At 52.6% G+C, this 24184-nt stretch overlaps 1 protein-coding gene across 2 annotated transcripts in view; it reads left to right on the forward strand.

Annotated features, from left to right (window-relative positions):
- Positions 1 to 24184, forward strand: part of LOC139260070 (neuropilin-2-like) — a 186957-nt gene that overhangs the window by 81706 nt on the left and 81067 nt on the right. For both annotated transcript variants that reach the window (XM_070876200.1, XM_070876201.1), the window contains exons 8-10: positions 19627 to 19771; positions 20639 to 20997; positions 22825 to 22969. In XM_070876200.1, coding sequence (XP_070732301.1) covers positions 19627 to 19771; positions 20639 to 20997; positions 22825 to 22969 — 649 coding nt within the window. The remainder of the gene's footprint in view (positions 1 to 19626; positions 19772 to 20638; positions 20998 to 22824; positions 22970 to 24184) is intronic.

A 24184-nucleotide genomic window follows, 5' to 3' on the forward strand; every position in this document is an offset into this window, starting at 1 on the left:
ACTTGAGAAACCTTTTAAATAACTTGGAGAATTTTTCTTTAGAAACCTCCGGAGAAACTTTTAAATAACTTTGGAAAACTTTGGAAGAAACTTTTAAAACATCCCTCAGATCTCCAGAGGACAACTGACCTTCCTAAAGCCTGCCCCCAACCAAGCTTCGGGCCACCTACCATCAAGGGCGCTACTCAGCGCTGAGCTTGCGGCCAACATCGTGCCGTAGGCAATTAAGCTCATACAGCAGTGTCTGGTCTCCAGTCATCTTGGATCCCCTTGCCACTGGACCAAGACCTAGCTCTGTCAAGCCCGTGTGGTTGCTGATGTGCAGCGGCCACCCCATGTTAAAAGAACTCACGCATAGGCATCTTCCACTTCATTAACATGAATATCAGGACCCTCATGGACAACTCCAGCAGCAACCGGCTGGAACGCCGCAACAGCATAGTCGCCCGGGAACTTAGATGCATTGACATCGACATCGCTACCCTAAGCGAGACCCGGCGGGCAGGGGAAGGCCAGCTCAAAGAACAAGGTGGAGGTTACACCTTTTTCTGGAATGGAAAACCAGAGGAAGAACACCGCCTTCACGTAGTCGGCTTCACCATCAAAAATGAGCTGGTCGACCGCCTCAAAGACTCCCCCTGCGGGGTTAACGAACGCCTCATGACTCTCCGACTCACCCTATCCCAGAACCAATGCACCACAGTCATCAGTGCGTACACCCCAACACTCGATGCAACGGATGAGACCAAAGAGGGTTTTTATTCCAACCTCGAAACATCCATGTCCCGTGACCCCGCGGGTGACAAATTGATCCTCCTGGATGACTTCAATGCCAGGGTCGGCAAAGACATAGCCCTCTGGGGAGGCGCGATTGGTAGAGAGAGGGTAGGGAAGTAAACTCGAGCGGTACCCTACTCCTGACAAAATCACCAACACCCTCTTCCGCCAGAGAGACAAATACAAGGCATCGTGGCAACACCCTCGCTCCAAACACTGGCACCTGCTTGACTATGTCATCGTCCGAGCCAGGGATCGCAAGGATGTGCGCATCACCCGCGCCATGACAGGAGCTGACGACTGCTGGACAGACCACCGCCTAATCCGATCCATCATCGACATTAACATAGCCCCAAAGCAGAGGGGACAGCAGAAGCAGTGCCGCAAAAAAGTCAATGCCGGGGCACTTAAAGACCCAGCTAAGAGAGCCCTATACAGCCAGCGCCTCACAGTTAACCTGGCGTGCCTTGATGACCCTGAGATGCTGAATGCCCACAATGCATGGTCTGCCCTCCAGGCCTCCATAATCAGTGCCTGTGAAGAGACACTTGGTCACTCAACCAGAAAACACCAGGACTGGTTTGATGAAACTGATCAGGAGATCCAAGAACAAATAAATCGCAAGCGCAGAGCGTTTCTGAGCCTCAAGCAACAACCCAACTCGAGAGCAGCAAAGCAACATTACAGATGGCTCAAGGCTGAGGTCCAACAAAAAACCCGGGACCTAAAGAATAGGTGGTGGATGGAGAAAGCACAGGAGGTACAACAATTGGCCGACAGCCACGATATGCGAGAACTCTTCATCGCAGTCAAGGCCACTTACGGTCAAAACTCTCAAGACCCCACCCCACTCCTGGCCAAGAACAGGGAAAGACTCATCAAGGACACCAAGACTGTCAGGGCCCGTTGGAAGGAGCACTTCGAAGATCTCCTCAATCGAGACTCAGCCTTTGACTCGAGTGATCTCGACTCCATCCCACAGCATGCGACCCGCCACCACCTCAGTGAAACCTCAATGTTGCAAAAGGTAGGAAAAGCCATAAAGCAGCTCAAGAACAACAAGACTACAGAAGCGAATGGAATCCCTGCTGATTTGCTAAAGCATTGCGGAGAGGCGCTGTTGGCGCAGATACATGACCTCATCTCTCTCATCTGGAGGGAGGAGAGCATGCCGGGAGATCTCAGAGATGCAGTGATCATGACATCTTTAAAAAAAGGGTCAAGTCCGACTGCGGCAATTACAGGGGAATCTCCCTGCTGTCAGCCACTGGGAAAGTTGTCGCCAGAGTTCACCTCAACCGTCTTCTCCCTGTGGCCGAGGAGTTTTTCCCGGAGTCACAGTGCGGATTTCGTCCCCTACGGGACATAATGGACATGATCTTTGCAGCGCGACAACTGCAAGAAAAATGCAGGGAGCAGCACCAGCCCTTTTACATGACCTTCTGTGACCTTACAAAGGCCTTCGACACTGTCAACCATGAGGGTCTATGGAGCATCCTCCTCCGTTTCGGATGCCCCTAAAAGTTTGTCAATATCCTTCGCCTGCTCCACGACGGCATGCAGGCCGTGATCCTTACCAACGGATCCATTACAGACCCAATCCACGTCCGGACCGGGGTCAAACAGGGCTGCGTCATCGTTCCAACCCTCTTCTCAATCTTCCCCGCTGCCATGCTCCACCTCACAGTCAACAAGCTCCCCGCTGGAGTGGAACTAAACTACAGAACCAGTGGGAAGCTGTTTCACCTACGCCGCCTCCAGGCCAGGTCCAAGATCACCCCAACCTCTGTCATTGAGCTACAGTACACGGACGACGCCTGCATCTGCGCACATTCTGAGGCTGAACTCCAGGATATAGTCGATGTATTCACCGAAGCATATGAAAGCATGGGCCTTACGCTAAACATTAATAAGACAAAGGTCCTCCACTAGCCTGTCCTTGCCGCACAGCACTGCCTTCCAGTCATCAAGATCCATGGCGCGGCCCTCGACAACGTGGACCATTTCCCATACCTCTGGAGCCTCTTGTCAACAAAGGCAGACATTGATGCGGAGATTCAACACTGCCTCCAGTGCGCCAGTTCACCCTTCGGCCGCCTGAGGAAAAGTGTGTTCGAAAACCAGACCCTCAAATTTACCACCAAGCTCATGGTCTACAGTGCTGTAGTAATACCCGCCCTCCTATATGGCTCAGAGGCGCCTCAAGTCACTGGAGATGTATCACCAACGATGTCTCCGCAAGATCCTGCAAATCCCCTGGGAGGACAGGCATACCAACATCAGTGTCCTCGTCCAGGCTAACATCCCCAGCATTGAAGCGCTGACCACACTCGATCAGCTTCGCTGGGCAGGCCACATAGTTCGCATGCCAGACACGAGATTCCCAAAGCAAGTGCTCTATGCGGAGCTCCTTCATGGCAAACGAACCAAAGGTGGGCAGCGGAAACGTTACAAGGACACCCTCAAAGCCTCCCTGATAAAGTGCGACATCACCACTGATACTTGGGAGTCCCTGGTCAAAGTCCGCCCTAAGTGGAGAAAGTGCATCTGGGAGGGTGTTGAGCACTTCGAGTCTCAATGCCGAGAGCGGGCAGAGGTCAAGCACAGACAGCGGAAGGAGCGTGTGGCAAACCAGTCCCACCCAACCCTTCCCTCAACTACTGTCTGTCCCTCCTGTGACAGAGTCTGTGGCTCTCATATTGGACTGTTCAGCCACCAAAGAACTCACTTCAGGAGTGGAAGCAAGTCTTCCTCGATTCCGAGGGACTGCCTATGATGATGATGATTTAGTCAGTCACGTGATGTTCACAAGACTCAATAAAACCTCTGTCAGTTGAGACTAGGTCATCCACAATGAGGTATGCAGTTGTGAGTCTAGTGGATGAGCTGGTAATGTGTAGTGTGATTGTTAAATCTTTGTTAATAAACTAATGAGTTAATAATAGCAATCTGTTGCTATGAATTCTTAAGCAAAGAAACCATGAAGCAAATACATTACAGTACATGTAGTCTCTCAGACTGTCACTCAGTAATCCCTTCCCCCAGTGCCCTGTGTTGCTGATTGTATCTTTATTGATGTTAGTCCAGTTCCCTCACTGTCACTCAGTTACCTTCTCCCAGCACCCTGTGTTACTGACTGTATCTCTACTAATGATAATCCAGCTCCCTCACACTGTCACTCAGTAACCCCTCCACAATGCTTTCTGTTACTGACTGTATCTCTACTGATGGTAATCCAGCTCTCTTGTTCCATTAGGGCCAGGAATTATTATCCAATTCCTGCAATGAGCATTCATCACTGAAACAAAAATAATTTTTTTTAAATTCAAGATAAATAGATAAAAGGAAGTGAGAAGTTTGTTAGAATTCTTTTCAACGATTTGCTTTTTGAGTTCAATGCTGATGGTGAGACTTTTCCTTGGGTATGAAGGGTCCCAGGTTAAATTACAAGCATCAAAACACAACAGCAAGAGAAGGAATTAGAAGCTTGTGCTGCTGATCTTTTGTCTAGACAAGGTGGATTTCTTTCACAAATATAGCTCAGTAAATAGTTTGAGGAATGTGAAATTTAGTACTTGCTTTGCTTCTTCTCTCAAATTTCTATTAATAGCATTAATCCTGTCAACATGCCACTCTCTCACTTACCCTACTATTATTTTCTGGGAGGCTCAAGGATCAGCGCAGTGTCAGGATACTTGAGGGAATTCAGCAGTAGGCCGGGAGTTTGTGGTGAGTCTTGGCAAGTTGCGGTGGATGGTGGAAGAGGGGCGAGGGTTGGGGGTGGGAGAGAGGGTGGGGGAGGGGGTCTGCTCCAGGCTCCATGAAATAACGATCAGGTGGTGGCAGCTGGGTAATTACTTAGAGCAGCACTTTCTGTGGGTCTCCAAGGGAACCCTACTTCATTGTTGATGTGCAGTTGTCAGCTGGAGAGACAGCTTCACAACATTATGTCAAATGAGACTTTGGAGAAATGAAACAGCAACCACCAACTGCAAGTAAAAGTGAAGAAAGACTTGCATTTATGTAGCGTCTTTCATGACCTCAGGACGTCCCAAAGTGCTTTACAGCTAACAAACAACTTGTTAAGTGTAGTCAGTGTTGTAATGTAGGAAACGCGGCAGCCAATTTGTGCACAGCAAGGTCCCACAAACAGAAACGTGATAATGACCAGATAATCTGTTTTAGCGATGTTGGTTGAGGGAATATTCACTTCACACAAGTGACCTCCCTAGAGCCATTCACTGGTGACATCAATACCTACTGACCAATCATACCACAATCAGCCCTTACATTACATCCTGATATCAACAATCGAGACAGATTCTTGATAATGGGGGTAGGGCAAAAAAGAATGAGAGAAATAAAAACAGAAAATGCTGAAAATCTCAGCAGGTCAGGCAGCATCTGTGAAGAGGAAGCAGAGTTAATGTTACGGGTCAATGACCCCTTCATCAGAACTGACCAATTCTGATGCAGGGTCATCGACCCGAAACATTAACTCTGCTTCCTCTCCACAGATGCTGCCTGACCCACTGAGAGTTCCAGATTTTTTTTTATATTCCAGATTCCAGCATCCGCAGTATTTTACTTTTGTAAGAATGAGAGAAAACAAGTTTAAGATAAAGAAAGAATGAGAAAAGAAACAAAGGCCTTATCTTCCTTGTGCCACTATTCAAAGATCTGATGAATATTCCTTCCGTAACCATGACCACCAAAAACAGATTGACTGATCATTCATCTCATTGGTGTTCATGGGATGGTGTTGGCACAGAATAGTTGCTGCATTTGCCTATGTAGCATCAGTCAATGCACTTGGAAGTAGTTCATCATGTGAAGGTCTTTGATATGTTTCATATGCGATAAGGGGCTATTAAAATAGAAGTGATATCTTGCTTACTCTTCTGAAGCAATCCTCAGAGTTAATTGAATTCTTGGCTGAAGAGATGCAGGAATGCCGTTGAAGGAAAAGACTGTACAAGAACCATCATCACCTTGAGTATAAAACACTTCCTGCAGCTCCCTGTAGTGACCTGGCTAGAAACTGACCAAAGTCACTCACAAGCGTTTGTGTAAAAGTGCATCTTGGAGAGGGATTTTGAACCTGATGGTTGCTACCTGTGCTACCAGCCTTTCTGGTTCCTATTCCTTGTTTCTTGATCTGGAGCCTCATTAAAAATATATATTTTCCTACCTAATGCCCACTGTGTTCAGTAGTGCAGTCCCTTGATCATTGAGAACCTACTGTCCAGTTTAGTTACTTGAGTTTCTTGAGCACTATGAGCCTCCTTGAGGCATTGACTACTGGCTGTGATGCAGGTCAAGGGTGTAGTAACTTATCAAGTAATCATTATTCGAGTGTGACCCTTGATGGTGAGTATTCCACTGTGTGGAGGGGAGGGGCACCATAGCCAAACCAGTTTCTAACTAGTGGCTAACACCATCTTGCGCACACTTCCAACAGTGACCTCTCGGTAGCAATCAGGTGTGGAATCCTGGATGACTCTCCCATCCCTAGCCCAGAAGTATTAATAATGATAACGATAGCACCCCCTACACAGATCACCAAACTCAACCCTAAATCCTCTCTGGCCTGGGTGACTCAGCTATCCATTGGAGGTGGGGGGAAGTGAGGGAGCCCAGCTCATACGTGACAGAATTAATCAATCAAGACTAATTCTGGGAGTCTCTTCCACTTACATCTGTTACTCTGCAGGGTGAGAGAGGAAATGCTTCTAATCCCCATGTCGCTTTGAGGCTTGTTAATTCTGTATTTACACTGATTCGAGAATAGAATTCCAATGTACTGCCGTATCATAAAGAGGGCATTAAAATGTATTGGTAAAGCAGTTTTCCATTCATCACAATTAAATTGAACGGAGAGAGCTGCAATGGTTTAAACAGGGAAACTAAAGAGCCCATAAATGATCTCTAGTAACCTGTATGATGAACAGACTCCACTGTTGATTTATGCCACTGGTCAGACAGAATGTTCCTGATTCCACCCACTGGTGATTTGTGGGGGTGGGGGAGTGTCTTGACAGATGATCAGCCCCCTCTGTCCTTCCCTCCTCCTCATGAATGTGTCTGGTCTCTCAATGCACTGTGTACAACTAATGTTACCAATAGCTGAGACACAGGGTTGTCAACTCTGGTTGGATGTATTCCTGGAGGTTTCATCATATGACCTTCAGCCTCGAACTGCCCCGCCCCCACACTCCCGCCATTGGCCCATCCTCCAGGCGTACAGCCTTCTCACGGCCAATTGGGAAGCGAACAGACTCTTTGATACCCGATTGTACGAATCTTGACTGTCAGTCAAACAGCCCTTTTCCCCCAATCTCTGATATTTTTTACAACAAATAAATGAAAGTGTTCAAGAAAATGAAAAATACGCTGGCCCTGAAATTCCAGTCGGAGGCTTCTTTCGGACAAACGCCACCGACTGGAGAATTTTTACGAAATTACCTGGTGGTCCGGGAGGAGCCTGTGATACCATTGGGGAGGCCTTCTCTTCCCGCGCTGCGAAGTACGCTTCCGTCCTCCAGGTTCCCACACAGAAGATGCAGTCACGTGTGACTGCTCAACCAATCAGGTACTGTATTCCACAGCTTTCTCATTAATAGCAATGAGTACTCCGTATCTATAAGTTCTCATTGTTATTAATGAGGGGAAAAAAACACTCTATACACCATAATAAAAAATGAAAAACAAACATCACATTAAAATTAAAGTTAATAAATGTTAGAGAAAATAAAAATTCAGATTTTTTAAAAACGTTTTTTAAATTGTGGTTTAAAATAAACTTACCATAGTGGGCAGGGTTTTTAACAATAAAATGTGTTTTTTAATTTAATTTAATTATGTTTTGTATATTTTAAAACTCTTACGCCTGTAAAAGTAGACTGTGCGCCTGCTTTTATCAGGCGCAAGAATTTTGAGGACATTTGCTGGGCATTGGGAACCCTCTGGGAAACATCTCCATCCTTGCTGCTCATCACTTCTATTTTTGCCTTGCAGTCCCAAGAGAACCATGGGACCTTGAAATGTAAGTGTCTGCACCAGGAATGCTGGGGTGGAGGGAGGGTGGGTGCAGACAATTTTTTTTTATGACCCTGTGATTTTTCTCCTGGATTTTTACTCGCAGCAGTGTCCTAGAGATTAGTTTTTAATTCCTGGAGACTCCAGGCCAATCCAGGAGGGTTGGTAGCGGTACTATACCTGTATCTTGACATTGAAAAATGGCGGCCATGTTTGCCTGTATAACAGCAGTCCTTTAAGAAATGAATTGGACTTGAAGCACTTGAGAGAGAATTGATAATGTGCGATATAAATGTAAATGTTTCCTCTTGTTCACGTTGGAATGTTTGATTTGGGCTCTGCCTTCTCAAACTTGCCAACATTTCTCAACCCTGATTTTTTTTAAAATAGGTCATGTTTAGTAGACACAACTTATTTGGACTGCAGTAAGTGGGATGGAATTGGAAGAGAGAGACCAAGAGGTTTGTAAGGAAATTAGCTGAGCTAAATTGGATTGAGCCAGCTGTGAATTAGGGAGGGGTGCAATGCTTTCGTTGTGGAATAAGAAGATGATTTCTTAGAAATAAAATAAGTACACAGCCAATCGAAACATTCCTTTGAACAAGACCCTGAAGAAAGAATCAGGCTAGATGCCGAATAAGCTTTCTGGCGCCACTTTACGATGTTTTATGGAAATAACACAGGTAACTAGGGACCTTCTGTACATGAGGCACTAAGGTTTCCTTCAGGACACAGCTTTCATTGACATCGCTTGGCTGTAGCAGGTGCTCTTGATAAATAGATCCCTGTAGAAAACTTCATCCAACAATTCCATGGAGCCGAATTAATAGCATATACTGTATTTAGACTTGTTCAGGCTAGACAAGCGTCAGAGGCACTAAAATATTATGGGATTTAAAAGGATAGGCATCGCTGAATCATCACTTGAAAACTCTTGTCTTGCAAAATATAAATTCAGGAATCTAAACAGAGGAAATGTACCTTCCTTAGCCAGTTTCCGAAAATGAAATATTCTATCCTTGCCCTCTCATCCCCCTCTCCACTCAAATGGATCACTAAAAGATCATAATATTTTATCCAATGGCTTGGGGTCTGGATGTTGGCCTTCATTACAAGAGCATTTGAGTATAAGTGTAAAGGGGCTAGAAATTGCACCCTTCATTAAGGCCAGTTACTGATCTAACAGGGCAATAAGGCCTTTCCGCCCGGGGGCAGGTGGCAGGGCCGACTCATCCCTAATTGCCCCTGAGCCGGGGGGGCGGGAGTGGGTTTCTGCGGTGTCCCCTTTCCGCCCCACAGGAGCCCCTTACCGCCCCGCAGTGTCCCCTTACTGCCCCACAGGAGCCCCTTACCGCCCCGCAGTGTCCCCTTACCGCCCCGCGGTGTCCCCTTACCGCCCCGCAGTGTCCCCTTACCGCCCCGCGGCAGCCCCTTACCGCCCCGCAGTGTCCCCTTACCGCCCCACAGGAGCCCCTTACCGCCCCGCGGTGTCCCCTTACCGCCCCACAGGAGCCCCTTATCGCCCCGCAGTGTCCCCTTACCGCCCCACAGGAGCCCCTTACCGCCCCGCGGTGTCCCCTTACCGCCCCACAGGAGCCCCTTATCGCCCCGCAGTGTCCCCTTACTGCCCCACAGGAGCCCCTTATCGCCCCGCAGTGTCCCCTTACCGCCCCACAGGAGCCCCTTACCGCCCCGCAGTGTCCCCTTACCGCCCCACAGGAGCCCCTTATCGCCCCGCAGTGTCCCCTTACTGCCCCACAGGAGCCCCTTACCGCCCCACAGGAGCCCCTTACCGCCCCGCAGTGTCCCCTTACTGCCCCACAGGAGCCCCTTACCGCCCCACAGGAGCCCCTTACTGCCCCACAGGAGCCCCTTACCGCCCCACAGGAGCCCCTTACTGCCCCACAGGAGCCCCTTACCGCCCCGCAGTGTCCCCTTACTGCCCCACAGGAGCCCCTTACCGCCCCGCGGTGTCCCCTTACCGCCCCGCAGTGTCCCCTTACCGCCCCACAGGAGCCCCTTATCGCCCCGCAGTGTCCCCTTACCGCCCCACAGGAGCCGCTTATCGCCCCGCAGTGTCCCCTTACTGCCCCACAGGAGCCCCTTACCGCCCCGCGGTGTCCCCTTACCGCCCCGCGGTGTCCCCTTACCGCCCCACAGGAGTCCCTTACCGCCCCGCAGTGTCCCCTTACTGCCCCACAGGAGCCCCTTACCGCCCCGCGGTGTCCCCTTACCGCCCCGCGGTGTCCCCTTACCGCCCCGCAGTGTCCCCTTACCGCCCCACAGGAGCCCCTTACCGCCCCGCAGTGTCCCCTTACCGCCCCGCGGTGTCCCCTTACCGCCCCGCGGTGTCCCCTTACCGCCCCACAGTGTCCCCTTACCGCCCCACAGTGTCCCCTTACCGCCCCACAGGAGCCCCTTAACCCCCCACAGTGTCCCCTTACCGCCCCACAGGAGCCCCTTACCGCCCCGCAGTGTCCCCTTACCGCCCCACAGGAGCCCCTTACCGCCCCGCAGTGTCCCCTTACCGCCCCACAGGAGCCCCTTACCGCCCCACAGGAGCCCCTTACCGCCCCACAGGAGCCCCTTACCGCCCCACAGGAGCCCCTTACCGCCCCGCAGTGTCCCCTTACCGCCCCACAGGAGCCCATTACCGCCCCGCAGTGTCCCCTTACCGCCCCACAGGAGCCCCTTACCGCCCCGCAGTGTCCCCTTACCGCCCCACAGGAGCCCCTTACCGCCCCACAGGAGCCCCTTACCGCCCCACAGGAGCCCCTTACCGCCCCGCAGTGTCCCCTTACCGCCCCGCGGTGTCCCCTTACCGCCCCGCAGTGTCCCCTTACTGCCCCACAGGAGCCCCTTACCGCCCCACAGGAGCCCCTTACCGCCCCGCAGTGTCCCCTTACCGCCCCACAGTGTCCCCTTACCGCCCCGCAGTGTCCCCTTACCGCCCCGCGGTGTACCCTTACCGCCCCACAGGAGCCCCTTACCGCCCCGCAGTGTCCCCTTACCGCCCCGCAGTGTCCCCTTTCCGCCCCGCAGTGTCCCCTTACCGCCCCGCAGTGTCCCCTTACCGCCCCACAGTGTCCCCTTACCGCCCCGCAGTGTCCCCTTACCGCCCCGCAGTGTCCCCTTACCGCCCGCAGTGTCCCCTTACCGCCCCACAGGAGCCCCTTACCGCCCCACAGGAGCCCCTTACCGCCCCGCAGTGTCCCCTTACCGCCCCGCAGTGTCCCCTTACCGCCCCACAGGAGCCCCTTACCGCCCCGCAGTGTCCCCTTACCGCCCCACAGGAGCCCCTTACCGCCCCACAGGAGCCCCTTACCGCCCCGCAGTGTCCCCTTACCGCCCCACAGGAGCCCCTTACCGCCCCACAGGAGCCCCTTACCGCCCCGCAGTGTCCCCTTACCGCCCCGCTGTGTCCCCTTACTGCCCCACAGGAGCCCCTTACCGCCCCGCGGTGTCCCCTTACCGCCCCGCGGTGTCCCCTTACCGCCCGGTGGCAGCCCCTTACCGCCCTGCAGTGTCCCCTTACCGCCCCGCGGTGTCCCCTTACCGCCCGGTGGCAGCCCCTTACCGCCCCGCAGTGTCCCCTTACCGCCCCACAGTGTCCCCTTACCGCCCGGTGGCAGCCCCTTACCGCCCCGCAGTGTCCCCTTACCGCCCCACAGGAGCCCCTTACCGCCCCGCGGTGTCCCCTTACCGCCCCGCAGTGTCCCCTTACCGCCCCGCAGTGTCCCCTTACCGCCCCACAGGAGCCCCTTACCGCCCGCGGCGGCCCCTTACCGCCCCGCGGTGTCCCCTTACCGCCCCACAGGAGCCCCTTACCGCCCCGCGGCGGCCCCTTACCGCCCCGCGGTGTCCCCTTACCGCCCCACAGGAGCCCCTTACCGCCCCGCGGTGTCCCCTTACGCCCCGCGGTGTCCCCTTACCGCCCCGCGGTGTCCCCTTACCGCCCCGCGGTGTCCCCTTACCGCCCCGCAGTGTCCCCTTACTGCCCCACAGGAGCCCCTTACCGCCCCACAGGAGCCCCTTACCGCCCCACAGGAGCCCCTTACCGGCCCGCGGCGGCCCCTTACCGCCCTGCGGTGTCCCCTTACCGCCCCACAGGAGCCCCTTACCGCCCCGCGGTGTCCCCTTACCGCCCCGCGGTGTCCCCTTACCGCCCCGCGGTGTCCCCTTACCGCCCCGCGGTGTCCCCTTACCGCCCCGCTGTGTCCCCTTACCGCCCCACAGTGTCCCCTTACCGCCCCGCAGTGTCCCCTTACCGCCCCGCGGTGTCCCCTTACCGCCCCACAGGAGCCCCTTACCGCCCCGCAGTGTCCCCTTACTGCCCCACAGTGTCCCCTTACCGCCCCGCAGTGTCCCCTTACCGCCCCACAGGAGCCCCTTACCGCCCGCGGCGGCCCCTTACCGCCCCGCGGTGTCCCCTTACCGCCCCACAGGAGCCCCTTACCGCCCCGCGGCGTCCCCTTACCGCCCCACAGTGTCCCCTTACCGCCCCGCAGTGTCCCCTTACCGCCCCGCAGTGTCCCCTTACCGCCCCACAGTGTCCCCTTACCGCCCCACAGTGTCCCCTTACCGCCCCGCAGTGTCCCCTTACCGCCCCGCAGTGTCCCCTTACCGCCCGCAGTGTCCCCTTACCGCCCCACAGGAGCCCCTTACCGCCCCGCAGTGTCCCCTTACCGCCCCACAGGAGCCCCTTACCGCCCCACAGGAGCCCCTTACCGCCCCGCAGTGTCCCCTTACCGCCCCGCAGTGTCCCCTTACCGCCCCACAGGAGCCCCTTACCGCCCCGCAGTGTCCCCTTACCGCCCCACAGGAGCCCCTTACCGCCCCACAGGAGCCCCTTACCGCCCCGCAGTGTCCCCTTACCGCCCCGCAGTGTCCCCTTACCGCCCCACAGGAGCCCCTTACCGCCCCACAGGAGCCCCTTACCGCCCCGCAGTGTCCCCTTACCGCCCCGCAGTGTCCCCTTACCGCCCCACAGGAGCCCCTTACCGCCCCGCAGTGTCCCCTTACCGCCCCGCGTTGTCCCCTTACCGCCCCACAGGAGCCCCTTACCGCCCCGCAGTGTCCCCTTACTGCCCCACAGTGTCCCCTTACCGCCCCACAGTGTCCCCTTACCGCCCCGCAGTGTCCCCTTACCGCCCCGCAGTGTCCCCTTACCGCCCCACAGTGTCCCCTTACCGCCCCACAGTGTCCCCTTACCGCCCCGCAGTGTCCCCTTACCGCCCCGCAGTGTCCCCTTACCGCCCGCAGTGTCCCCTTACCGCCCCACAGGAGCCCCTTACCGCCCCACAGTGTCCCCTTACCGCCCCGCAGTGTCCCCTTACCGCCCCACAGGAGCCCCTTACCGCCCCACAGGAGCCCCTTACCGCCCCGCAGTGTCCCCTTACCGCCCCGCAGTGTCCCCTTACCGCCCCACAGGAGCCCCTTACCGCCCCGCAGTGTCCCCTTACCGCCCCACAGGAGCCCCTTACCGCCCCACAGGAGCCCCTTACCTCCCCGCAGTGTCCCCTTACCGCCCCGCAGTGTCCCCTTACCGCCCCACAGGAGCCCCTTACCGCCCCACAGGAGCCCCTTACCGCCCCGCAGTGTCCCCTTACCGCCCCGCAGTGTCCCCTTACCGCCCCACAGGAGCCCCTTACCGCCCCGCAGTGTCCCCTTACCGCCCCACAGGAGCCCCTTACCGCCCCACAGGAGCCCCTTACCGCCCCACAGTGTCCCCTTACCGCCCCACAGGAGCCCCTTACCGCCCCACAGGAGCCCCTTACCGCCCCGCAGTGTCCCCTTACCGCCCCGCGGTGTCCCCTTACCGCCCCGCGGTGTCCCCTTACCGCCCGGTGGCAGCCCCTTACCGCCCCGCAGTGTCCCCTTACCGCCCCGCAGTGTCCCCTTACCGCCCCGCGGTGTCCCCTTACCGCCCCGCAGTGTCCCCTTACCGCCCCACAGGAGCCCCTTACCGCCCCGCTGTGTCCCCTTACCGCCCCGCAGTGTCCCCTTACCGCCCCGCGGCGGCCCCTTACCGCCCCGCAGTGTCCCCTTACCGCCCCGCGGTGTCCCCTTACCACCCCGCGGTGTCCCCTTACCGCCCCGCTGTGTCCCCTTACCGCCCCGCGGTGTCCCCTTACCGCCCCGCGGTGTCCCCTTACCGCCCGGTGGCGTCCCCTTACCGCCCGGTGGCAGCCCCTTACCGCCCCGCGGTGTCCCCTTACCGCCCCGCGGTGTCCCCTTACCGCCCCGCGGTGTCCCCTTACCGCCCCGCGGTGTCCCCTTACCGCCCCGCGGTGTCCCCTTACCGCCCGGTGGCGTCCCCTTACCGCCCGGTGGTAGCCCCTTACCGCCCCGCTGTGTCCCCTTTCCGCCCCACAGGAGCCCCTTACCGCCCCGCGGTGTCCCCTTACCACCCCGCGGTGTCCCCTTACCGCCCCGCGGTGTCCCCTTACCGCCCGGTGGCGTCCCCTTACCGCCCGGTGGTAGCCCCTTACCGCCCCGCTGTGTCCCCTTACCGCCCCACAGGAGCCCCTTACCGCCCGGTGGTGTCCCCTTACCGCCCCGTAGTGTCCCCTTACCGCCCCGCGGCGGCCCCTTACCGCCCCGCGGTGTCCCCTTACCGCCCCGCAGTGTCCCCTTACCGCCCCGCGGTGTCCCCTTACCGCCCCGCGGTGTCCCCTTACCGCCCCGCAGTGTCCCCTTACCGCCCGGTGGTGTCCCCTTACCGCCCTGCAGTGTCCCCTTACCGCCCCGCGGTGTCCCCTTACCGCCCCACAGGAGCCCCTTACCGCCCCGCTGTGTCCCCTTACCGCCCCACAGGAGCCCCTTACCGCCCGGTGGTGTCCCCTTACCGCCCCGCAGTGTCCCCTTACCGCCCCGCGGCGGCCCCTTACCGCCCCGCAGTGTCCCCTTACCGCCCCGCGGTGTCCCCTTACCGCCCCACAGGAGCCCCTTACCGCCCCGCGGTGTCCCCTTACCGCCCCGCTGTGTCCCCTTACTGCCCCACAGGAGCCCCTTACCGCCCCGCAGTGTCCCCTTACCGCCCCACAGGAGCCCCTTACCGCCCCGCGGTGTCCCCTTACCGCCCCACAGGAGCCCCTTACCGCCCCACAGGAGCCCCTTACCGCCCGGTGGCGTCCCCTTACCGCCCCGTGGTAGAAATTGCGCTGCAGGAGCGCGGCCACTGCCAGTTGGTGCCCCCAACAGCATCACATGGCGGGAAGCTGCCAGTGGCCGTCCTTAAAGGGGAGGGCGCACTGCCGCGGCCGCCATTTTATTTTAATTGTCAGCCGACTCCTGAGTCGGCCCAACATGGTCAGCACGGTGGTGAAGGGCACCGCCCCGCTCCCTTGCAAACCTGCCCCTACTTCGCCTCAAACAATGCTCCAAAGTGCTGGGAGGCAGTATCAGAGTTAAAGAGCCCAATTTTCCGGCTATTCCTTCTGACTCCCGCTGGGCGGTAAATTTCCAGTTAATTCAAAGTGCCCTCCCCAATTTCCCGTTGAAGGCAATTTCGGCTCCAAGATATCTTACAGCAATTATATAGGGCCCTGGTGAAGCCACACCGAGGGTTAAAAATTCAGTATAGCCCGGTTTGAGGCGGTGACACTGCCTGGTCGCTAACTTTAGTGCCAGGCGATGTTTACCACCTCCAACTGGGATATTGATTTTTAGCGCCCCAAGACGGGAGTGGAGCACAAAGGAAAGCATTCCACATTTCTCTTAGGGCACTAACCCTGATTCTTGGGGCTCTATCGCTGGAGGGCTAGGAAACCAGCATCCTAGCACCTAAAGGGGAGATCAACTGGACTACCGGAAAACTGAAAGGGCAGAATGTTTACATTAGCAACAGTGTTGAACAGCTAAGAGAGTTAAATGAATATGAATACAATCCATTCTAAACACCCACCTGCTTATCCGTTGAATTACCGCCCCGGGGAGCTTCTCTGTGATGCTTACTTTGCTTGTCGGGATTAGCGCCAGGTGCTACGGCAGGCAAAACCATTCAGGTTCGCGATCGCGGCTCTAAAGGGGCGTTGCACATTCACTGATGTCACCAAGTGGGTGGCACTAGATGCGCAGCACTACCTGTTAGTGCCACCGCTGCATCTCCACTGAAGGTCATGGGAGGCACACATGGAAGGTGCTACCCCGGTAAGCGCTTAGCGACCCGTTAGCATCCCTCTCGGGCACTAATGGGTGGCGCTAAGCAACCCAATTTTTAGCCCCTGGAGTACTATGTACAGTTTTGGTCTCCTTACCGAAGGAAGGATATACTTGCCATCGAGGGAATGCAATGAAGGTTCACCACGCTGATTTCTGGGATGGGAGGATTGCCCTATGAGGAGAGATTGAGTAGACGAGGCCTTTATACTCTAGAGTTTAGAAGAATGAGAGGTGATCTCATTGATCTAATTGAAACATACAAAATTATTACAGGGCTTGACAGGGTGGATGCAGGGAGGATGTTTCCCCTGGCTGGGGAGTCTAAAGCCAGGGGTCACAGTCTCAGAATAAGGGGTCGGACATTTAGAACTGAGATGAGGAGAAATTTCTTCTCTCAGAGGATGGTGAATCTTTGGAATTCTCTACCCCAGAGGGCTGTGGAGGCTCAGTCATTAAGTATATTCAAGACACAGATATTAAGGGAATCGAGGGATATGGCAAGAGTGCAGGAAAGTGGAGTTGAGGTAGAAGATCAGTTTCTTAAACAATAAGGGGATAAGGGGTTATGGAGAGTGGGCGGGGAAGTGTAGCTGAGTCCATGATCAGATCAGCCATGATCTTATTGAATGGCGGAGCAGGCTCGAGGGGCCTACTCCTGTTCCTATTTCTTATGTTCTTATGTTCTTATGACCCCTTTAAAGGGGGTTCTGGATGGTGAGATTGTCCCTTTAAATGGGGGTTCGGGTGGTGAGATCAACTCTTTAAATCAGGTCCTGGTGGTGAGACTTCCTTTTTAATAAGGGTATTAATGGCAAGATATTTTCTTGTTAACTAATGCTGCTATTCTCTTTAAATAGACTTTCCTATGGTGACCGCAACCCCCAGCCCAACCCACTCCAACTCCATTTGAATATTTGACTGAACGCCACTCTACCTCCTAGATACTTCCAGAGCTTAGATCAAAGCAGCACCAGAAATCAATCACTCAGCATGCACAGAGAAACAATGGCAATGATCAAATTTATCAGATCTTTGTGGGATTAAAGCAGAGGCCAAGGACAAGCGATAAAACCTGAGCAAGGCTGATGTGCGTAGAATGGAGGCACGGGCCCCTTTAATGGAAAATTCCACAGCCTCAACTTCTAGTTACATTTTAAACAAATAATAAAGTCAGTAAATCTCCTCGCACTAAAACTCTGCTGCTGGGTAACTGCAGACCTGCTCCAGTTAGAATAAGACGAATGTTACACCAGATTTCCTCAAATTCTTTACATCCCAGAGGTACTGTGTTGGAAAGGTTAGAGTTGTAAGTAAAATTCATCAGTTCCAGCAGCATTCAAATGCATAATTACCCCATTTATATTCGCCTAGTCTGCTCGGATCCAGCCTAATTTAACTGCTCCTTCAAAGCGGAGCGGAGTTTTATTTTTACTGGGACCACTGGATGTAATTTCCTCGCTTCGCCCCCATAGTCATAATTCAAGACAGCCAAAATAGGATTCACACTGCACATTTCATCAAGATACTGGTGCCCTGGCCTTCAGCCAGGAAACCCGTTTCATATTTAGCGGTGCTTGAAGATTAAACGGGAGGTTTTTAACTTGCCGCTCAGGTGTAACCCCCCGAGTGTCATCCTGAGGTCCTAATTTTTAGATGGGGGCGGGGTGTGGGAGAAGTAGAATTGTAACTGAGGCAGAGTGGGTAAGCAGTTAAAATTGCAATTCTACCCTGGCTGGCCTCCCACCTTCCACCGTCCGTAAACTTGAGGTCATCCAAAACTCTGCTGTCCGTATCCTAACTCGCACCAAGTCCCGTTCACCCATCACCCCTGTGCTCGCCGACCTACATTGGCTGTAGGCCTGCTTCTTCCAGATTGCATGCTGAACACTGACCGGGCATGGTTTGACAGGCAGGACACATCCCCATACACGTTACATGAGGTGAAATGAAATATCTCCAGAGTGATAGTAGGGCCTTCACGGCCTGCTCATGGACTTGGCTGGTCGTTCCCTGGGGGAAGTAAACTAAGGCCCATTATCAGGGGTTGCAATCATGTCCAGACTTATTCCACCACAGTATGCGACATCCACCATCCCCTGTTCTGCATCAGCCGATCACAAGATAGCTACAAATGAGGAAGGCCGTTCAGCCCATCCGATTCATCCATTCCACCTTTATAATGTGTTTCTGCAGTTTATGGTATTGCTCCCAGTGAGCCCCTTCTCACTATCCCTCCTGCAGGATTTGTACAGCTTGTTTTTCCTCTTCATAGCAAACATTTAAATTTGATTGCTGCTCCTGTTTTGGCTCCCTGTTTGTTTCGCAGGCCAGTTAACAGGACCTGCCTGGTTTTCCACCTATTGAAATGAATACAAGGAAAATCCCTTTGGGTTTCGTTAGCGGTTTGTGAGTCACTCCCCAGCCGATTTTCTTTTAAACACTTTTCCCAGGTGGTGTCGAATGCCCAGGTGGTGAAGGCAAAGGATTCAATCCTGCCTCCGAGCTGCCATGTTAGTTAGCGAGAGTGAGACTGCTGAGATAACATACAGGTACACACGCATACATACATGCACACACATACATGCATACACATGTGTAATTATATATGTGCACACAACACGTGAACACACAAACAGACACAGCCACATGTATATAGGCACACTTATATAGGCATATACACATATGCAGACAGACACTATACAAATACAGATTGGGAACGAAAGCTGGGATTAAGAGAGAGAGATAAAAGAGACATAAAGAGTAAAAAAATTATTTTAATTTTATCTCCAGCACTAATTAAATTCTGAAGGAATGAGACTCCACACTTGTAAAGTTAAATTTTCACGGCCATAGAGGTTGTTTGGCCATAATTATGATTGATCACTCCATTAAAAATTCACTTACTCCTGAAAACACCAGCCTTATTCTGCTGTGTTTAGTGGTAAGTATCGCAACTTCACACCCTTACATGAATTTCAATGCCGAGTCTATTGGCGAGATACTTTTATAGCGCAGCCTGTGGAGGAGCAGAGTCACTCCGACAGCAACTTTAGAATTTCTGCATTTAACTGTGTACTCCAGAAGTTGCTGTTCAATTTCCTGCATAATAATGGTGAGCGCTGTTATCCTCACTGTCATTCTGAATGCAAAATCCAGACCATTGTATTTAAAGAGTAGGAGTTACATTTGTTGATGTTTGTCCAAATGCTTAACACCCTAATACCCGAATCCTTGTTCCTTCATTTTAATCGAAGTGTTAACCTATTTAAAATAGCAGCGAGAAAAAATTGACCTGAGCGGGTTAAGTGTTGGTGTAATAACTACACAAACAACAGGTTACCAGCACTTGAATGTTTAAAGTATTGAGAGCACCATGTGCTGGGTCAGCTGGTCATGTCTACAATTAGCATCTGAGACTCGATTGGGATTGGGATTCACTGCCCTTGGAAAGGATGGGAAAAATCAGACCAAGTTTCAGCTCCCAATCACTTTTGAGCTGAAAAGCTGGCTTCATGCATTGTTTCTCGCTGAGAGTGGCAGCACTATATTTAGAACTGGGAGAGGGGAGATTAAGGGAGGTGGAGAAACAGCTTCGAACAAATCCATGTTGATGTTAACTTCTACTAACTCATCTCTTTCTTTCCCTAGTTATTTCCAGCCAACACGGATGGTAACGAGGTGGTCCTGAACACGCTGACCCCACCAGTTCTGGCTCGCTTTGTTCGAATTAGGCCTCAAGTCTGGACAAATGGAATATCGATGCGGTTTGAGATCTACGGCTGTCAGATTACAAGTAGGTCTCTGCCTCCCCCTCCAACCCCTGACCCCCCGCCCCCCCCTCGCCAAACCCCTTCTAACCCCTTTCAACTAGGAAAGCAAACATCAAGATGAGTTAATAGCCTTCGCTGCGTCAGTTAGCTCCTCATTAATTCATAATGAATGTGCAATGAGATGTCGTGCCTCAGTCGAGATCGCAAATAGACTATGATTTTTATTTCCTGTCTTGCCCCTTCTCTCCCGAATATGTTGACTCCTTCCAGAGGTTATGGTATTGTACCTCATCCAAATGCCGTCGCTCGCCTGAGATTAGATGCCACTTCAGCTGTGAAAGGCTTCACTGCCAAACCTGATCCTACGCTCACTCGGCATTCACACGTGTTCTCTTCAGCAGGGTCCCTGTCCAAGAAAGAAAGAACTTGCATTTATACAGCAAGTTTATCGTCATAAAAAGGAACAAGATACTTCACAAAATTTGACACCGAGAAACATAGGAAATATTAGGACAGATAACCAAAGGCTTGGTCGAAGAAATTTTAAGGACCAATTTAAAGGAGGAGAGAGTGGTGGAGAGGCTTAAGGAGAGAGTTCCAGAGCTTAGAGCCTAGGAAGCTGAAAACACGGCTGTCCATGGTGAAGCAATGGAAATTGGGGCTGTGCAAGAGGCTAGAATTGGAGGAGCGCAGAGATCTCGGAAGGTTTAGGGCTGGAGGAGGTGAGAGTGAGGGGTGAGGACAGTAGGACATAATTAGAAGTGATTTAGAACTGTAGATTAGTTGGATCTGTTTACCTGATCTGGCCGTGCCTGTGTAGACCACATAGGCTTCTTAAGTTCCAGTAAAAGGTATCCATTGTCACATGTTGACTCCCTCTCTTCTAACAGATGCGCCTTGCTCCGATATGCTGGGAATGCTCTCTGGACTCATCCCTGACTCGCAGATCATGGCCTCCTCTATGCGGGATTACCACTGGTCACCGGGCAGCGCCCGGCTCGTTGCCAGCCGCTCCGGCTGGTACCCACGGCAGCCTCACCCTCCGCCGGGCACGGAGTGGCTCCAGGTGGCCCTGCCCGTCCCGAAGACCGTGAGTGCCATTATCATCCAGGGGGCGCGAGGAGCATCGGTGGTGGATGGTGGGACAGGGGGGGAGAACAAGGCTTTCGTGCGGAAGTTTAAATTGGCTTACAGCATGAACGGAGTCAACTGGACATTTGTGAAGGAATCAGGAGGACCACGGCACAAGGTACAGCCTCTTCATTTTCTTACACTTTTGCAATATATTTGTGCTCAATAAGGTTAACCGGTGCATACAGTGACACCACTATTCGCGGCCTGAATGGAGATGATTGGGTAATTCCCCAGTCAATCACGCCTGGAGACCGCACTGCTGTAAGTGACTGGGATTGATGTTACCCACATAATTTGCATTGGGTAACTGTTCTCCACTCACTGCATTTTATTGGAGAAATAATCCTGCTTTTACGGAGACTAAGCTGTAGTTTCAGTCAGGAGTTCTGTTTGCTGTAGTTCGTAAAGACTCTGTTAAATAGACTCTGTTTGCTGGAAAATAAACTGCTGTGAGTCCTGCCATAAGTACTGCCCTCCCTCCAATTCATTGGCCGACACAGTGGTGTCAAAATTCACTCATAAAAAATAATTTCAATCATCTTTCTTGCTTTCCTGAAAGTGCTGACACACTGAGAGGGAGGTTGAGTTGTGAAGAGGGAGTTATGGGGAGGTAGCTAGTCCCATAGACACCAGAGGTTTTCCAATATCTGACACGAATGAATACTTTAATGTGCGAGTCTTCCAGATGGTGAATTTTGGTGGACTATTGGATCACGGGGTCCCCGCCCCCTAAACGCAATCCTCTCCTTAGCTGATGCCCACCCACTTTCCAGCTGGGCTCACTGGATAGAATTGGAAGTGGTAAATTTAGCTGACTTTTTTCCATCTGGACAGTTGAATCCTGCCAGATTATTCAACCACGGGCACCTTCACAGCTAAGCATGACCCTCTCTTCACCCGACACCAATGCACTTTCTAGCTGGGGTCACTGGATAGAAGTAGGAATGGGGACCGTAACTGATTTTTTCCCCCCCCCTTGCCTTAGCCTGATGATAACAAAGTCAGATTAATGATCTTCACGGTAACTGCGATAAACTAACTCAGCATAGAGCAGACATGGAACGTAAGAGCATCCTTGCATTTACCCACTGAGGCATCATGGGTGAGGGGAGAGGGTCAAACCGGCAGAGCTGAAGGGTCTTTGAGTTGAGCTGCTCTCTAGCAGCCCGTTTCTGTATTAGCATGCAATCATAGAATGATACAGCACAGAAGAAGGCCATTCAGCATATCGTGCCTGTGCCAGCTCTTTGGTAGACCTACCCAGTCAGTCCCATGCCCCACTCTTTCCCCACAGCAGTTTTTTCCTTTTCAAGTATTTATTCAATTCCATTTTGAAAGTTACTATTGAATCTGCTTCCACCATCCTTTCAGGTAGTGCATTCCAGATCATCATAACCCGCTGAGTAAAAAAAAATTATCCTTATCCCCCCTCTGGTTCTTCTGCCAATTATCTTAAAAACCAAGTCGGAGGAAACATAATAGTCTTCACATTTAAAAATGATATTTTTGATTAGCAGAGAACGAGAGTAAAAAGCCTAGTGCTAGCCTGGCTTTGCTTAATTAATAATTTATTGAATTTGTTTTTATTTGACTTAATTTCCAACTTCTAGCTAAGGCCTATGTGTGGGTACATTTATACAGCACCTTTTATGTCCTCGGGTTGCCCCAAGGCATTTTACAGCCAATGAACTATTTTTGAAATGTAGTCACTGTAATGTAAGAGCAGCAGTTGTATTGGTTGTAAAGTGCTTTAGGACATTCTGAGGTCGTGAAAGATGCTATAGAAATGCAAGACTTCATTTCATTACAGCCCAAGAATCTACCTATTGCTCTGTATAATTCAATAGGGGAGTCAAGTCTGTCGTGTCCCTTGTGTTCTATACATACCCATGGTGCTTCTTCTGTCATTTTTCCTTAACCTGCCTTTCTTCCCCTTCCTCAGATGTTTGAAGGGAACATGAACTATGACACTCCCGAGATCCGACGGTTCGATCCTGTGCCTGCACGATTCGTTCGAGTGTATCCGGAAAGATGGTCTCCTGCAGGAATCGGGATGCGCTTCGAGCTGCAGGGCTGTGATTTAATGGGTAGGTGCATTCCGAAAACTGTTATCACCAATATGGTGAATTCCACTTTCTGAATAAATGCACACACTGTGTATGTATTTTCTGCTCACCATAGTACTCACACTCATACACGCTCACCATAGTACTCACACTCACACACACTCACTCACCATAGTACTCACACTCTCACACACTCACTCACCATAGCACTCACGCTCACACACTCACACTCACTGCAGTACTCACACTCACACACTCACACTCACCGTAGTACTCACAGGGCAACGGGTAGTTGTAATTGCCTGGAAAAGTGGCACTGCCAAGAGCAGTGGCCTCACGTTTAGCCGCACTCGCACATGCTCACTCACCGTAGTACTCACACCCATACACGTTCACCATAGTACTCACACTCATACGCGTTCTTTCACCATAGCACTCACACTCACACACACTCACTTACCATAGTACTCACACACACTCACACACACTACAGTACTCACACTCACACACTCACACTCACCAAAGTACTCACACTCACACTCACCATAGTACTCACACTTACACACTCACTCACTCACCATAGTACTCACACTCACACACTCACACACCATAGTACTCACACCCACACACTCACACTCACCATAGTACTCACACTCACACACCATAGCAGTCACACTCACACACCATAGCACTCACACTCACACACACTCACACACCATAGTACTCACACTCACACTCACACACACACTCACTCACCATAGTACTCACACCCACACACTCACACTCACCATAGTACTCACACTCACATACCATAGCAGTCACACTCACACACCATAGCACTCACACTCACACACACTCACACACCATAGTACTCACACTCACACTCACACACACACTCACTCACCATAGTACTCACACTCATACACGCTCACCGTAGTACTCACACTCACACATGCTCACTCACTGTAGTACTCACACTCATACACGCTCACTCAACATAGTACTCACACTCACACACTCACACTCACTATATTACTCACACTCACCATAGTAGTCACACTCACACACTCCCACACCACACATCATAGTACCCACACTCACACATGCTCACTCACCATAGTACTCACACTCACACTCGCCATAGCATTCACACCTCACACACACTTACTCACCATAGTATTCACACTTGCACACGCTCACTCACCATAGTACTCACACTCATACAATCTCACTCAC

The sequence above is a fragment of the Pristiophorus japonicus genome, chromosome 3 (genome assembly GCF_044704955.1).
Source record: "Pristiophorus japonicus isolate sPriJap1 chromosome 3, sPriJap1.hap1, whole genome shotgun sequence".
Classification (NCBI taxonomy): Eukaryota; Metazoa; Chordata; class Chondrichthyes; family Pristiophoridae; genus Pristiophorus; species Pristiophorus japonicus.